General features: G+C 40.1%; 1 protein-coding gene across 2 annotated transcripts in view; it reads right to left on the bottom strand.

The window, feature by feature from the left end:
• Window positions 1-17,133, bottom strand: part of LOC121922119 (serine/threonine-protein phosphatase 2A catalytic subunit alpha isoform) — a 96,521-nt gene that overhangs the window by 855 nt on the left and 78,533 nt on the right. For both annotated transcript variants that reach the window (XM_042451089.1, XM_042451087.1), the window contains 5 exons: window positions 11,572-11,781; window positions 10,265-10,438; window positions 10,011-10,100; window positions 7,948-8,109; window positions 5,313-5,431 (listed from right to left, as the gene is read on the bottom strand). In XM_042451089.1, the coding sequence (XP_042307023.1) occupies window positions 5,313-5,431; window positions 7,948-8,109; window positions 10,011-10,100; window positions 10,265-10,438; window positions 11,572-11,781 (755 nt within the window). The remainder of the gene's footprint in view (window positions 1-5,312; window positions 5,432-7,947; window positions 8,110-10,010; window positions 10,101-10,264; window positions 10,439-11,571; window positions 11,782-17,133) is intronic.

Here is a 17,133-nt window from a genome sequence, read left to right as displayed (position 1 = left end):
GTCTTCTGCTCTAGATATAGAAATCTGGTATTTCCACAATATATTACGTATCTGTCAGTGCTAACTTTTACTATATTTGACCAAGAACTTGCTTTTAGATTAGGGTGAGCAAAGTACCCAAAAGGCCTCAAGGCCTTTTTGTGGCTCCAATGTGTCAAAATAACTGCCCCCAAATGTCTCGAAGTACTCTCTATGATGTGTGAGAGACTTTTTTGCCACACATACCCTGGCAATTTTAGGTCAAGGAGACAACTTTAAAAGCAACTGGGATATGAACAAGATCATTTCCTATGTTTAAAAAAAAAAAAAAAAAGCCCAGGGGCCCAAATAATGGGGGAAATGCCCCACACATCCCTGATGGGGGCAAGGATGGGGGAGGTACAGCCCTCAAAGGTTTCATGGTGGGGCCTAGTCTCAGAAGGTTGCTTGTCCTAGTTTTAGATATAAATGCAAAGAGAACCAGAGTGAACTTACTGTACATTTTCTGTACATTCAAGATGCAGATTCAAAAATTAAATCATGACACAAAAGCTGAGAATAATCAGACTAAGCAGGAAGACATTGGTTTTCTTCATGGGCTAAGAGTAGGTGACAGTAATCACTTTTCATTCAAACACAATAAAGAGTCTTCAGGTACCTGAGAGACTAATTCATTTCTTAGAGAATACAGTGAGACCTTTGTATCCCAACTCCCCACAAATACGAAAAAACACAGGACTTCAATTCTCGTTGATTCTAATGGTGATGCAGCTGTGCGCACATAACACCATCAAGGCCAATGGGGCTTGCCATTCGCGGACAGTCAAATCTGTGGATGGCAAGCCTGTGGATGGCAAGGTCCCACTGTATATACTGTTGCATAGAACAAAAGCAAGCATCTCTTCAAATACAACAAAGAACTGGGGAATTTAACTTTGCTCACCATAAAGTGGTCAAAGTGAACAACAGTTTCAATAAAAGCTATTAATAAATCCTGGATTAACTTTCTGCTTCATTAATAAATAGCATCAGCTGCCCAATATGCAATTGTTATATTAACATATAATTTGCAGTATAAACCTAATTTTCTTCTGAGTGCAACTGACATATAAGCCAAGCCCAGGAGAAAAAAAGCCACCCCTCCACTCCTTCTAACACCACACTGGCATCGGAGGGAGAGAAGAGGCAGTTTCTGCTAGACTTGATCCCCTTCCCCATTGCCATCTCTTTTCCTTGTGTGTTGTGACCTTCAATTGTAAGCCTGAGGATAATGAATGGTCTTATTATGTAAGCTGCTCTGAGAGCATTTCTCTACAGCAGAGTATAAATACAATAAATAAATAAATAATGCAGTGATAAATTATGCAAGCCTCCAATAAGAAACTAAAACATCCAAATGTTTTAGATCACCTCCATAATTGCTAGCTGAGGATGATGGGAGCTATAGCCCTTTTCTATTTACCACATTGGGGAAGGCTAAATTGCACATATTCCCATGCACAGGATTGCAGTCTTAGACTTTTAAGTAGAAATGTGAATGCCTGCAGAGCAAGTAGGGAAAAATTCTTCATGTTTTTCCTGAATAAAGATAAAATAAAATATTCTATAAATGATTTTCTTCTTTTTTCATTTTCTTCTTGGTTCCTCCCTCCCTTTTTTTTCTGGGAAAAAATAAAAAAAACAAGAAAAAACTAGAAAAATTGACAAAAGGGGAAAAATCAATTATGGCATATTTTGTTTTAGCATGATTCAGGAAAAACACGGACAAAAAATGGTTTTTTTCCTAATTTTGCCAAGGGCCTTCACGTCTCTACTTTTAAGTACCTCTCCCGACCACCATCTTGAGGGGAGAGAAGCAGGCAAGATACAACAGGCCTCTGCCTGCCAAGAAGAAGAGCCCTCCCCCCGACCTCCATCTTGAGGGGAGAGAAGCAGAGGGTTTTTTTTTGTTACTTGCTTTGTTGTATATGCATATGTATGCTGTAAACCGCTTTGATCATAGGAAAAGCAGTATACAAATAAAACATATTATTATTATTATTATTATTATTATGTGGCAAAGTGCCTTCAAGCACATTTTCCATTTCAAAAGGGAAAAAAATGTTACTCTGCAAGAACAATTTGCTTACCTGCAACTCTGGTTCTTCGAGTGATCATCTGTGAACTCACACAAACAGGTTAACTGCACCTGCACAGTTCATCATCCAAAACTTTCTACAGCTATCTGCAAGTGTTTTGGCAGTAGCCCCACCACCTTCTCACATCCTAATAGCTCACTTCCCTCCTAAACCTCCATTTCCCTGGGCAATGAAGCAGCAGCCAAGGAGTTAAAGAGAAGGAGGACACGAGTTAAAGACAGGAGGATGGGCAGGATTATGTGAATTCCTGGCAAAGGACCATTTTTGGTTTACCACTAGACCCGGAGTACCTCAGTGCCAAAGTACAAGGCCCAAGTGTCTGCAAGGAACTTTTCATAAGTGTGAGCAACTAACAGTCAATTGTCAACATAGGGAAACAGGATGACAACTTAATGGTCAAAGCCAAGCACCAACCATTGTCATGCACTTGGTGATTACCTGTGCCACAGTGCATAGGCCGAAAGGTAGGACATGGAAGCAGTACTTTTTATGTCCCATTGCAAAACACAGGAATCTCCTATGAGATGGTCTGAAAGAAATTTGAAACTAAGGTTCCTTTAAATTTGGAGTGGCAAACCAATCATTCTCCTGCAGCAGGGAAAGGATGGTGTTGAGTGTGACCATCCTGAATCTCCGGGGCTGGATGTTAAAAATGCGACACAGTCCTTCATCCTTTTTGGAAATGATGAATTAACAGGAGAAGAATCCCCAGTTCAACTGAGAGTGGTATGGGCACTATGGCTTCTTTTTGGAGCAAGTTGAACATCTCCTCCTTGACTATGAACCCCTGTTGGTGGAATCTCCCAGAATTATATCATGTATCCTCTCCCACAAAGGTGCTGGGGGTAGAGTGTGTATCAAAAACATGGTAACCACTCTGGAAAAAGTCAAAAACATTGCCTAGTAATAAGACATTATTTTGCTAAACTGAGCAGACTTAGATCTGGTTGCAGACAAAGTGTTATGAGACCTAGCTGACTGAAGAGGAGCCTGTTTTTGGTGACAGTCAACAAAAGGCCTGTAATCACACCTAGTTCCGAAAGAGAATCTCTGGAACATTGATCGAGATGTTTGAGTTTGAGATTGTAATCCAAACTTTTTTGCAGAAGATCTTATCTTGTGTACGTGTTTGTTTCTCATCAGTCACTGAACTGAGTAGACACTTCATCGAATGGCAAGTCTTCTATAGTAATTCTTGCTTGTTGGAACTTGGGACAAGCCTGAGAATCTTAATCAAGCATTGTGGTGGAAGGCTAGGAGCTTTCTGCTGCAATCTGCTACATGATAAATTTGTTGAGAGACCAAGTGATGTGCTTTAGCCTGGAGCATTGCTGTAACTCATCTGTCTTCTTCAGTAAGTCACTCAAGGAAGGGTACCAGCTTTTCCCACAAAAACTGTTGGTAAGCTCCCATACAAGCACTGTAACTCACCATGCAAAATATGAGGGCTGATGTTGAATAAAACGTGCACCTTGTGGTGTCTAACTTTTTCCCTTCCTTGTCAGCTGGGATGGAGTGCAGATTCTATGGTGCCTTGGCTTCTGCTATATCCACAATTATTTAATACAGCTTGGGATGTTGTACCATGATTCTATCTTTTTAGGTGTAGTTGGGTTTGAAGAGGGAGTTACCCATGATTTCTTTGCAATTGGCAAGAGGTATAGTAAACACAGAAGAGAAGTAGGGGATGGACCTTGGTTGTGACACTGCTGGTAGGTAGGGTCTAAAATTTCGGGTTTCAACTGCTGAACCTGTAAATGTAGTGACTGGACCATATATAACACCTGGTGTACAAAAGTGTATGTTGACAGTTGGAGTCTTGGGACATGCTCCACCACAACATCTGCTGGAGACACTTCAAAATTGTAGACATTTTTGAAGAGTCAGAAGTATCATGCGAATCCAAAGGGTTCGGGACTGAATGTGACCTAAGCAGAAGAGCCTTGGATGAAGTTGAAGGATCAGCCTGATTCACAGAAGAATGCTGCTTAACACATGATGGGGAAAGCCCGAGACACAATAATGTCACCATGTTGAGGGGGTACTGTATCTGTAGAAAGAGTCACTGAAAGAGAATGAGAACGAAGTGGAGGGGACTATACTGAATGAAGAAGAACATAGGTAATACTCAGCCTCCAATTCTAGGACATCTATAGTGAGATAAACGGTAGCCAGGAGATAAAGACAGGTCAACAGTGTCCTCAGGGACTACCCAGTGTTAATGGTGCACGAGTTCAGTTATGGCGATGACTTGTGGTGGAGTAAGTCACCATTTCAAGTAATGCTGTCGAGGTTGATGCAGCCCAAGGCCTGGTTGCTAATTCAATCACAGGTCACCCTACTGAAGGGCACTTTGAAGAACTGGAAACTGCCTCCATAAGAAAGCCATTCCAGGCTATCCATACCAACAAAACCAATGTTGTCAGTAACAACAACAGTCATAGTAAAGTGACCAAACTTTGTGATTGAAGCTGAGGCTGTAAGTTCTGCATGGCTGTATTGGTAGCTCTGAGATCTTTCTCCCATAGGAGAACTTTCAAACATGAAGCATGATTACAATGGGCCTGTGGACTAAAGACCTGGCAATGGGAACAGGGACCAGCGTTATTCTCTGAGACAAAGGCACTTAAGCAAGCCCATTTTTCTCTGGTATTTTATCTCAGCTGGAGGCACAATGTTTAAAGTATGAGGCCATAAAATGGTAAGGATACCAGCAAGGCAGGAGTACGACCAGAAGGGAAAGCAAGAGGATAATCTGTAGTCAAAGCCAAGAAGGCAGTCCAACCAAATGTCAATGCAAAAGGCAAAAGTCTGAAACCAAGTCTAAATCCAAGTCCAAATAAGTCCAAATCCAGTCAGTCAAGATGAAAAATTTTCAGAAGGCACCTAACTTATGCTGCTACTGTGGTGGACAAAAAGGAATTGAGAGTTTCAGGAAGAAGCATGCTATCCGGGTGCTCAGGCAGGGCTACCACCAAAACAAATAATAGCTCTAGAAGAGTCTGAGTGCAGTTAACCCACTTTTGTGGGTCACAGAGATCACAAAGAAGAAAGATTCCTTTTGAAATATATAATCAGACCAATTTTAGTAATGTCTTACCAGCTCTAAAAGACAGCTATTTTTGTGAAGAGCATTCTAGTCCATCTTATAAAGTACTATTATGCTTCTTATGAGAAAGATCATTAAACACTTACAATGAGTATTTTAGAGTATCATCAAGTTCCATGATTGCAGCTTGGTTACCACAACGGTAACAATAATTTGGAGCACTGAAAATTGTTACTACATTCCGATCATGACACCAGTTGTATCCCTGGAAAAAAGAACACCTATATGTCAGACTAACACAAAACTCTTGGTAAAAAAGTTTACTTACTATAATGCGGGGGTGGTGAAAATGTGGCCCCTAAGGCAGTCTTTTGTGTTCCTTGACCCCTTCAGATTCCTGAGACCATTCTTTTACTGTTCCCCTCCAAAAGATGAATTACCCTTTCCTGTATGCTTTGACACATGGGAATTTACCTTTTGAACAGGTTCAGGCACGCCTGTATTGTCAACTAACATTTTTAAATAGTCATTTTAGGGGTCTGGAATTTTGAAAAAAATGCCTCTCAGATCAACTGTAGTACATATAACATCAACTTTAGATAAACCAATCAATCATCTAAATAGTATTTTGCCATCCATGTAATAAATAGCAACACACAGAACTGCCTTACATCAGATAGTTATCACTGGCCATTTAACTCACTACTACAAACTGAGGCCCTGTAAAGACGGGCAGGAAGGGCGGGCGAGATACCACCCCTTTCTCCACCGGATTGCTGCTGCGGCAACCGCATAGGTGCGGCAACAATCAGTTCCTTTCTGCGCTGCTGCCAAAGGGCCAAGAGTGCCCTGGAGCAGCACAGTGACATCTCTTGTGCACCGCACCATTTGGAAGCAGTGCACAAGGCACATCATTGGTGCATGTGCTATGTGAACACACGTGCCAAAATGGCGCCCGGAGAGAGCAGAGCATATGGATGCTCCGCTCTCCTGAGCCCTAATTTCAGGCCCAGGATGGCGCTTTTTGCCTGTCTGTATCGGGCCTAAGTCTTTGCTATCTAAAATGCTTGGAACCAGATGTATTTTGATTTTTTTCAGATTTTGGAAAATTTGCATATACCTAATGAGCTATCTTAAAGATGGGACCCAAGTCTAATCATGAAATTCATTTATATTTCATATACACCTTAAAACAATAGCCTGAAAGTAATTTTATACACAATATTTTAAATAATTTTGTTCATGAAACAAAGTTTGTGTATACTGAACCATCAGAAAGCAAAGGTATCACTATCTCAGCCACCCATGAAAAAAGTTTTAGATTGTGGATCATTTCAGGTATCAGAATTCATGACAAGGGAGGCTTAACCTGTACCTACCTCTGGGGTAGAAGTATTGTAGCACTCTGCATGTAGTTCTGAAACATCACTCCACCACTAGGTAGGGCATATGGGAATTGCAATCCCACAATGTCTGAAAGCCCACAAGTCTCCTGTCCCAATCTATTTTAACACAGCTGCTCTTTACTATTTCAGCCAGAGGCCTTGCCAACTATTTCACGCCAATTATTGCATCCCAGATCATTTTAATTAGACAGACTGAAAGGTGAACCTAGGATATTCTATGTATGGTATTTCCTAATGAGCTATAGCTTTTTCTTAACATTGATCACTTAGATGCTGAATGCACAGGCAGGATACGATGGACCAACCCTGTCGTATCCTACCCACAGATCCATCTCGTTCCTGCCCCATCACCTAGCTGATTTGATATGGCGATGGGCAGGTGCTCAGATGCTCATCTGCTGCAGCGTCATGGAGCTGCTGCGCCGCTGCCACTTCCTCCTCCATTCTACTTGCAGGCCCCCAACACAGCCCATAAAAGTGGAAAGGGGGCCCATACCGTCACCCATGTGATCAGGCACCCCCTTTTAAAATCACAAACCATGACTGGGGCCTGTGGGTAAAATGGCAGTTGCAAGTAAGGGAGGCATGCAGTCATCCAGTCTACCAGCTGTCACAATGGAGTTTCTGGGAAACTGTTGCAAACAGCCAATTTTTTAAGATGGCAAAAATGATTGGTTACATGGATTCAAGGCTACATCTGCCAGGATGGTATCTGATCTACCTATCTCTGGCCTGGGATTATTGGCCTGCATCATCTAAACAGGATGATGCCAGGCCAGGGAACATGAGCCTTTTCGCCCATATGTACAGCTCCTAAGCTAGTGATATGAAGGCAACACACATACACACAACTTCATTTGTAGTGCTATAAAGATGAAGAATGAAAAATATTCTGCTCAATAAAAGATTGTAATATAAAAATGTAGGGCAAGTGTATTAAGATTTTCTTTAGAAATGGGATATTTGAAAAATCAGAACTCAATTAACTGTGGCATCTTTCCCCCAACAATACGGGGTGGAGGTGGACTGAAAACATCAGTGTTCCCTGCAGACAGGAAGGTTATTTCTCTTTACCTCTGTCCTGATTTTTTTTTTAAAAAAAATGTGTTTTATCTTATCTTGTGGCACTGGGAACATATAAGTAACAATACTGCAGTAATGAGCCAAGAAAGAATACAGGATAAGTTATCTGTGCCATCCACAGGCCATACATAATTGACTTTAAAAATCATTTGTAATAATTGTTTTTTGAAGCTATCCCATAACTATAATGTAGTGCCCACTCCAATTTTTACAGATACATTAGTGCTAAAAAGTGTTTAGTTATGTATGGCCATTTTTCTTCCAGGTTCAGGCAATGCCATAACACACTTACCTCCATTACCAGCTGATGAGCTCTTGAAACCAAAGTAAGGCCATTAGCATGGTTGAAAGTTTCTGAAATATCTTGCCCAAAAGTGTAACCAGCTCCACGAGGTGAAATGCCCCAACCACCACGATCATCAGGGTCTGACCACAGTAAATCACACATTGGACCCTAGGAAAAATTTCAGCATTACTATTTAGCCTTGATCTGTTGAGAATAGCTACATTTGAAAGGAACCACTAAATGGCACCTAAGACCAATTTGTACCTTACCCTTTTTTTTTGAAGGCATGCAATCCAACTACACTTTTATATACTGCTGATATTAAACTCAGGTGGTTGGGGGAGCTTCTATCTAACACTACTCATGAAAATGGGAAAACCAGCAAAGTCTACACTTTATGGTAGAGTACAGAAACCTTCAGATATTTCTAAGCCCCGATTCCCATTTGCTAGTGCCATTACAGACAATGCTCAGGACCTGCAAACATCTGCCTTTCGGGTATTGTTAGCATTCCCATTCCATATCTATTCTTCAAACCAACACCTCACTTCAGTAATGAACAGATTTCCTTGTGCAAACTATCTGATACTAACATATTCCTTTTCCTCTCTTCACAGGTGATCAGGCTGGGTAGAGTAAACAGAAATGGCGTGGTACTTTCTTCTTGTCAGAAGCACAGAACCAACTGAAAGCTAGCTAAATCTCAGCAGTTTGAATTATGGCTGTTTACATGTGAGCCTACATCTCTCTTCCTGAAGCTAATATCAATACAAAGAATCTAAGTTCCAAAACACAGCCGAAATAATCCAGTTTGAGACTGATTTAACTGCCCTGGCTCAGTGCTAGGGAATCCTAGGAATTGTAGTTTATTGTAACACCAGAGCTCTGACAGAAAAGGCTAAATGTCTCACAAAACTACAGTTCCCAAAATTCCCTAGCAATGAGTCAGGGGAGTTAAAGACATCTCAAACAGGATTATTACTGTAGTGTGTTCTGGACCTAAATTCTCCTAAATACCCTAAAGGCAGCAGATTCTGCCTGATCTTGGAAACTAACCAGGTTCAACCCTGGTTAGTACTTAGACGGGAGACCACCAACAAATACCAGGTAGTATAGGCTACATTTCAGGAGAAGGAACTGGCAAAACCATTTCTGAGTATGTCTTACCTAAGAAAACCCTATGAAATTAACGAGATCACCACAAGCTGACTGGCAACTTTAAGTCACGTACACAAGTTCACCTATTACAGTCGGCCCTAGGCATCTGCAGAAGATTCATTCCAGATTCCCCGGTGAATAACAAACTCTGTGGATGCTCAAGTTCAATTTTCCTCAATAGTGGCATGGCCATGTGGCCACATCACCATTGGGGACAATGAAACTTGGCCACTCCAGCTGTCCAAAGCTCACCTTGCCGCTCTCACTGTGGCGGGTGGCAGGGAGCTGCCTCCTCTTCCTCCCCCTCTTCCTACCACTGCTGCGTCCACTTCCTACTCCTCCCCGTTGCCACCTCCTCATCCTCCTGTTGCTGCTGCATCCTTCTCTTCCTCTTCCCGCCACCGCCTCCTCTTCCTCCCACCGTCTTGCCCCCTCCTCCTCCCATCTCTTGCCACCTCCTCCTCATCTTCCTCTTCCCTCTGCTGCCTATTCCTCCGCCACCCCCCCATAGGCTTGCCATCTGTGGATGCTGGGACCTGCAGATGGCAAGTCCACAGATACCGAAGGCCTACTGTACTCCACAGAGTAGTACCCAAGACATGTTAAATCTAATTTACCTATGGGAATTAGCTACCAAATGTGTAATTTGTAATCAGTTAATAAATTTCCAACTGTTTTTGACTGAGAGCCAGGTAAAGAGTGCCCCTGTCCCTCTTCCTGGTTTTACTGTATAATAAGTAAATGGATAGACAGACAGAGCAAAAGTAAGAAGTAGCATGAAAACATCAGAAGGCTCTAGGCTCACTAGTAATTTGTAAAAAAACCATTAGATATTAATTCTGACCCAGAAACTATATATTAATTCAACACAGAGGCCAACACAAAAACAGCAAAGAGATGTATTAAGATACCTCATGTGGGACTTCTTGCAGACGATCAAGTGCTCTGATATGATCAAGTGTATCTATAGAAGGGGAGAGGCCACCATGTAGACAGAAAATCTGCAAGAAAGTACAACTATTAGAACAGCTTGTTATAAATTAGCCTAAACTACTACTGCAGTTAACTATACAGGAAGGTGTAAAAACAATGGACAATGTGGCACCAGAACATCAACTATGGCCTTCTGCTACTGTTGGTAGAAAAGTCATTATTTTCAACATACCTGCCCATCCACCAAGGCAGTTAGAGGAAGATAGTCAAAAAGGTCAGTGAAGTATTTCCAGACGTTAGCATTTCCATATTTCCTTAAACACTCATCATAGAAGCCATATACTTGTGTGATCTGCCTGCTTTCATGGTTTCCTCGAAGGATAGTGATGCGTTCACGATAACGGACCTACAAAGTAAAACACCTGGTGTAACTTAACTAAGTATCTATCATGTAACAATTAAATTCACTGAAGAGACCTATTATCATTTCTATTAATGTGTTTCAGCCTTTCTTCAGTATAATCAAACTAGAAAGGTAAGATAAAGGTATTCCCTGTTGACAAGGTTGTCAAGTCACGTCCATCCTTAAGGGACAGGGCTCATCTTATTAAGCCATCAACTGCCTACCTGCTTGACCTGCTAATTGGTATTTGGTTTGAAATGACATTTTAAACTTGAGGGTGGGTGGGTTTTTAGGTTATACGGTTTTTATTATATTAATCATTATTTGGTATTTGAATGTTGTAAGCCGCCTCAATCCAATTGGAGAGGCGGGATATAAATAAAGTTTATTGTTGTTGTTGTTATTATTATTATTAGCTGAAGAGCCAGCCTTGTCAACTATTCTGTGATCATGTGGCCAGCATGATTGCACAGAATGCTGTTTACCTTCCCATCCATTTATCTACTTGCATTTGCATGCTTTCGAACTACCAGGTTGGCAGAAGCTGGGACTAGTGATGGGAGCTCACCCCATCATGTAGCACCTGGACTTTGAACTGCCAACCTTCCAATCAATAGAGTCAGCGTCTTAACCATTTGAGCCATTGTGTCCCTTTTAATCAAATCTATACTCATGGGGTATTTTGTCGGGGCTATGGCTCTGAAAAACTAGACTAAGAGGTAGACTACTTCGGAACTTCATAGATGTGTTTAATTATATGGCACAGCTGTAACATTTTAATAGGAAAAATTCCAAAGTTAAAGACTGGTAAATGTTGCCTCATCAACTGATTGCCTTGAACTATCTCCTCTACCCCTGCAGATGGATACAGATGTGTAAATTTACAGCGCTTTATAAATAAAGGTTAATAATAATAATAATAATAATAATCAAAGATCTAACAGTTTCAATTACTATCCTGATGTCTTTTTACATTTGTATTTTCTGTATTTCAGTAGGACTTCCAACTGCAGTGAAGCAGAGTTCTCCATATGAGACACCAAGAAATTATGATGCTCATTAATATCATATTTCTAGATTAATTCAGATTATGCAAACATTGTATTGTATTTTAAAACCTAACAAGATTTTCTTACCTTGAGAGCTACCAGAAGTGTTACAGTTTCAACAGAGTAATATCCCCTGTCAACATAGTCCCCCATAAATAAGTAATTTGTATCTGGTGATTTGCCCCCAATTCTGAAAAGTTCCATGAGATCATGAAATTGTCCATGGACATCTCCACAAACTGTTACAGGACATCGTACTTCTTGTACATTGGATTCTTTTGTCAAGATTTCTTTAGCCTGCAAAATAACAAAAAACGTGGATTCAGATGAGACATTTCAGTTTCCTTACCATTATCACCCATTTTTTCAAAACATTCTACTTGTGCATGTTTCTCTCTTCAGTGTCTACAAAATGTATTTGATACTAAACATAGAGTGGCAAAAAAACCTTTGAACCCTAACAATTTACATTTTAGGTTGAAAATAGGTAACAATTCAAAGGAGTTCAAACTTTTTCTCAGCTCAAGAAATTTTAAGAAGAAAGCTGAGTTCACTTCTGTGATGAATATTTCAACTTTCACCAATGTCATAAAATGAAATGCAACAAGAAACTCTCATCCAAGTCTGCAAAAAATCCCGAAGAGTAAAAAAGAAAAGGATCTAAATCCATAACAGAGTTCCAAATACCAACTCAGAAACAAAAGCATACTGTATGACAATGGGCTAGTCACTATCACTCAACCTAAGCTATTTAACATAGCCACTGTGCCAAGACAAAAGACTGACTCATGTACATCATATATATCACTCTAAGCTACTTGGAGGAAGAAGAGAATGACATAGACATAGAACACTCAGGTACCTCAGTTACAGAGCTTCCTATCTGAAGTATTTTACCCTACCTTTCCTATTATTTTTATCCTGCCTCTTACAAATTCATAATAGAGCCAAGATGGAAGCTGGATTCAGTAACAGAAAATATAATTTGAGATCTTACTTTTATAAGTACAAAATGATATTCAGTCTGATCTTCCCCAAGTACATAAAAGTTTTAGTATGTTTCGGTATGGCCAGCACAAATGGGCATTGGGTTCAATACTGCCACTAAAGCCAGTATTATGTGTGTAATGGGAAATCTAAAAAAAACTTCTGAATTACACCTAAGTACTGAGCATGATAAAAAGGGCAACTGCTGCTCTGTACTCTCCACTTCTTCTGTCACAGAAGAAACGTAATTAATTACCCCGAAAGAAAAATAGCCATGCTTGTGTTTTTGTCCCACTTAACTCTGAAGAAGGGAAGAAAGTGCATATTGATTTTAAAACTGTATTAAAATATTTATATCCTCCCTCATATCCAAATATCTCACAGCAAGGTACTAAAATATTAAACAGTGCATACTTACTAAGCCAAAAGACAACACCAAAGCTATTTTGAACAGCTGCAACACAAAATTACTGCATTCTGTTTAGGCTAAGAAAGACATGTTCTAGTAGTACCTTTTAAAAACAAAGACAATAATTGAAATACACAGAGTTGGGGGGAGGGGGGGGGGGAAATATCAGGGAAGACTAATGATTACATTGGGTTGAATCCAAAGAGTGCATGAACAGCGTTCTGTTCATTCAAACTTCTAATCTAGCCCATTTCCTATCATTTTAGTAAGTGTTAACATGCCAACTCTACCAATTGAAAAGATAATCAAATAATACACAAATCTATGCTGCTCTATGGAATATTAAATACGCTAGACGAAGGACAGTTTTCTAAGCTTGGGAGGCAAACTGCTGGGAGCTAAACCATCTATGGCCCGTTACAGATGAACAAAATGTGGCGTGGCAGCAGCGGTACTAGGGTAAGGGAGCGCGCACCATGCAGACGCTCCCTAACCCTAGTATGTAGTGGCGGCATCAAAATGGAGGCACCATTACGACGTGACAGACACATAGCGTCTGCACGTCACATTGCGATTGTGATATCATGAGTGCGCCTCTCCTCTTCCCTCCTGACTCAGACTTATGTTAACTGGACACCTGCAGGAATCAGTAAGATAACACACCAGCTCTCCTCAGATTAGTGATAGGATGTGTTCAGAGTGGTATAGTGGTCCACTGAACAATCTCCTCTGATTCTGAAAGCCAAGCATCACAGAGCCTGGTCAGTACTCGGATGGGCGACCACTAGGCAATATCAGATATCTTCAAGTTGAATTAAAAAGGAATCCTGCCTACAACCTTGGAGAGCTGCTTCCTATCAAAGCTGGCAATAGTGCACTACATGAATCAATGATCTATCAGTACAATGCAGCTTCCCATGATGCTTTATAGATTATAGCAAAGTGACAGCATACAAAAAGCTATGGATAGTTCTTAAGGTCATAGGATTGCCACTATATTTGGTAGTCCTGATGAGAAATCTGTCATTCAGGACAAGAGGCTACTGTTAGAACAGAATCTCATTTAGTGAGAGATCACTTCTCACAAAAATAATGATGATCTTTGAGAGGATCCTTTTTCTCTATGGTGGTGACGGAAAACAAGAATGGGTCGCAGAGCCCAAAGACTCATTCCCCCCCCCCCCTTACAAGTTGCTTTAGTGAGTTTTTATAGTTGTAAGCAGGGGAGCTTCTTATTGGGATGTTTGTTGAACATGGCATTTTGTGCCGAATACAAAACCAGGCATCCCAAAAGCCTCAAATTAAAACAAAAATAAAAACAAGGCTTTAACTACTGTGCACGAGACAGCATTTTATCATGACACTATTAAATACAGTGGGCCCTCCACATTTCTGGGGTTAAGGATGCGAAGATGTAAGACCAGAGAATATATTGCTCTGTCACCAAAAACTCAACCATAAAAGCACCTCTTGTTCAAATGAAGTGTACAATTTCTATATATAATATACACACCCATACATACCACACACACACACACACTTGGATCCACTGGTTTCTGTACAGAAGTCAGAACAGAAAACACATCCAGGAGTCACTGTGTTGGTCATATAGCAAAATACATAACATCTAATTCCACAAAACAAATCTTTATTGAGCCAACCAAAAATGTCAAAATATCCATGCAAGCTTTCAAAGCTCCACTAATTTTTTCTTCAGACAAAGTGTTAAAAAACATGTATGAGAAGAAAAAAATTACAATTTGGAGTCATGGGCCTATGTTTTTGTCAAGATGTTGTTTTTTGTTTTGGTCAAGTACAATAAAATCCGAAATCCACAAAAAGTGATACTTTTACTCGGCCAATTAAAATGCGCAAAGTACATGATGCAAGCTTTCGAAGCTCCACTGGCTTCTTTAAGAGGCAAAGGTGTTAAAAATCATACAGGAGGAAATTATAAAATGACAAACTTTGAAAGCTTGCATCATGTATTTTGTATATTTTGGCTGGCCAAATAAAGGTATCACTATTTTTGGATTTTGGATGTTATTGTACTTTGCTATATGGCAACAGGGCTATTCCTGAATATTGTTTCAGTTATCCTTGGAAGAATATCATCCAGAGAAGAAACCCATTCCTCTTTTAGCCATGCAGACTTGGCAGCAAAGAATCTTAAAATCCAGGCAATAAAATTTAACCCATTAGTAACAGAAAAAGTAACTTCCCTTGAAATCAAGGTTGTAGTGCCCTACGACGAGATCACAAGCAGAGCTTTTAAGCATTTGCTTCAAATGCTTAGGACAGCACTGAAAAGCTTCGTTAAGCCTTATGTGAAGCTTGGAATGTTAAACTCACTCAATTCCAAGCCGATTTCAATTAACATCTAATCGTTTTTTTTACTTGTAAGGATCCTAGATTGCACTTTACTAATCATAAAAAACACATTAAAAATAAGACGTAACTCAAAACTAACGCCAATATAGCATAAACAGTAAAAGCAAACTTAAGATGAGTTCAGCCAAAGAATTCACATGACTGTGAATACATTTGACATAAGAGCCATACAATTCTTTGACTCAAGATCAACTGGGAATGAATCTAAACAGAGACAGAAAACTGATAACAAACATTATAAATAAATCAACAAGATATAAGAGTGTCAACATTAACTGTCTTCTTCGTGACCAATACAGTAATCATTTGTTACATAGTCTTCTTATCAAAGGTCAAATCTGAAATAAGTCTTAAAAATACTGACAATAAAACCATGCAAAGGTGAATACAAGGGTTAAAACTATTCTGATTAAAAATTCATCCAAGTCTAGCCTTAATATACAGTATCTCCTCACATTTTCTACAGTCAAATTCTAATACCAAGACTGAGACTTTTGTTTATATAGGCGCGTACAGACCGCCCTAAAGAGGCGGTCTGCTGCCGCCGTCATTAGCCCCAGCAGCCAGACCGCGAGGCTTCCCGGCGCAGCTAAAAGGAGCTCCGAAATGGCGCTCCTTTTTAGCCCCTGAAAGTGGCGCCGCAAGGCATGAGGCGCATACTCGCGGCGTAACTTCGCCGCGCGCCACGTCTGGACGCTGTGCGTCCGAGACCTCAATATGGCGGCCCCTGTGTGGCAGGGGCCGCCATTTAGTACACGCTCTGCGCGTCCTAGGAACGGGGCCGGTTAGGAAGGTCAGACCCTTCCTAACCCTAGCACGCCCCTTTCTAACCCTAGGACGTGCAGAGCGCTTACTAAATGGCCGTGTGTAACACGTCATAGTTGCCTTCTGCCATAGCTGCAGTAAACTACAGTGGATCCTTGTTATACGCTGGGGTTTGGTTCCAAGATCCCGCGTGTATAACAAAATCCGTGTATGCTCAAGTCCATTAAGTATATGACATAGCAAAATGGTGTCCCTATAAAAAATGGAACATCAAGGTAAATTTATACTTTTTTGGAACATTTTCAAACCGTGTATGCTTGAATCCGTGTATAAAAAATCCGTGTATAAGAAGGGCGACTGTACGTGTAAACCAATCACCACAATGAATCTTTTTTTAAAAAAAATGAGTCAAGACTAAAATACTGCATTTATGTTTAAAATTGTGATTATATATATTAAACATCAATAGCTAAACATACATATATGAGTTGTTTAATGTGAAACAATTATTGATCAATGACACAAAACATTGGCAAAGAACATACCACAAACAAAAACAATTGGCTGTACACTAAAATATTGCCAACCAATCCTTTTGTTACAAAGCCTCAGTTACTTGCTATCCTTATATCTAAATAAAAGCATACCGTTAGGGAAGCAATAATCTATACTCCAAGCATTTTTTTTACTAGTAAGGAGTATTGCAATGGAAGCAAAAAAGAACAGAATTGGAACTGAGACGAGATTGTTTTATCTATTAACAATTCAGTAAGTAGCATGAACCAGATATAGATTATATCTAATTTTTTTTACCAGCAGCATTTATGTCAATGCGTGACATCATCTCCATAAAGGTCCATCTGGAAGACCAGATTCAAAGGTTACTTTAATCTCCTTACCTCAGATCACTCCTATTACTTATCTAGACTCACCTCTTAAGTACTTTGCCTTAGATGTCTAACTTTTCTTTATACTAAAGGTGACTCCTCCTACACCCATCTGTTATTTGTTGCCTTGACTGATCAATATATGCTGCCTTTATTGAAAGCGATCCCTTCTCTTCATTCTGTGGAATAAAAAATGTCCAAGCACATTCT

The sequence above is a fragment of the Sceloporus undulatus genome, chromosome 2 (genome assembly GCF_019175285.1).
Source record: "Sceloporus undulatus isolate JIND9_A2432 ecotype Alabama chromosome 2, SceUnd_v1.1, whole genome shotgun sequence".
Classification (NCBI taxonomy): Eukaryota; Metazoa; Chordata; class Lepidosauria; order Squamata; family Phrynosomatidae; genus Sceloporus; species Sceloporus undulatus.
Note: the sequence above shows the minus strand (reverse complement) of the source record. Positions and strands in the feature narration are given on the sequence as shown.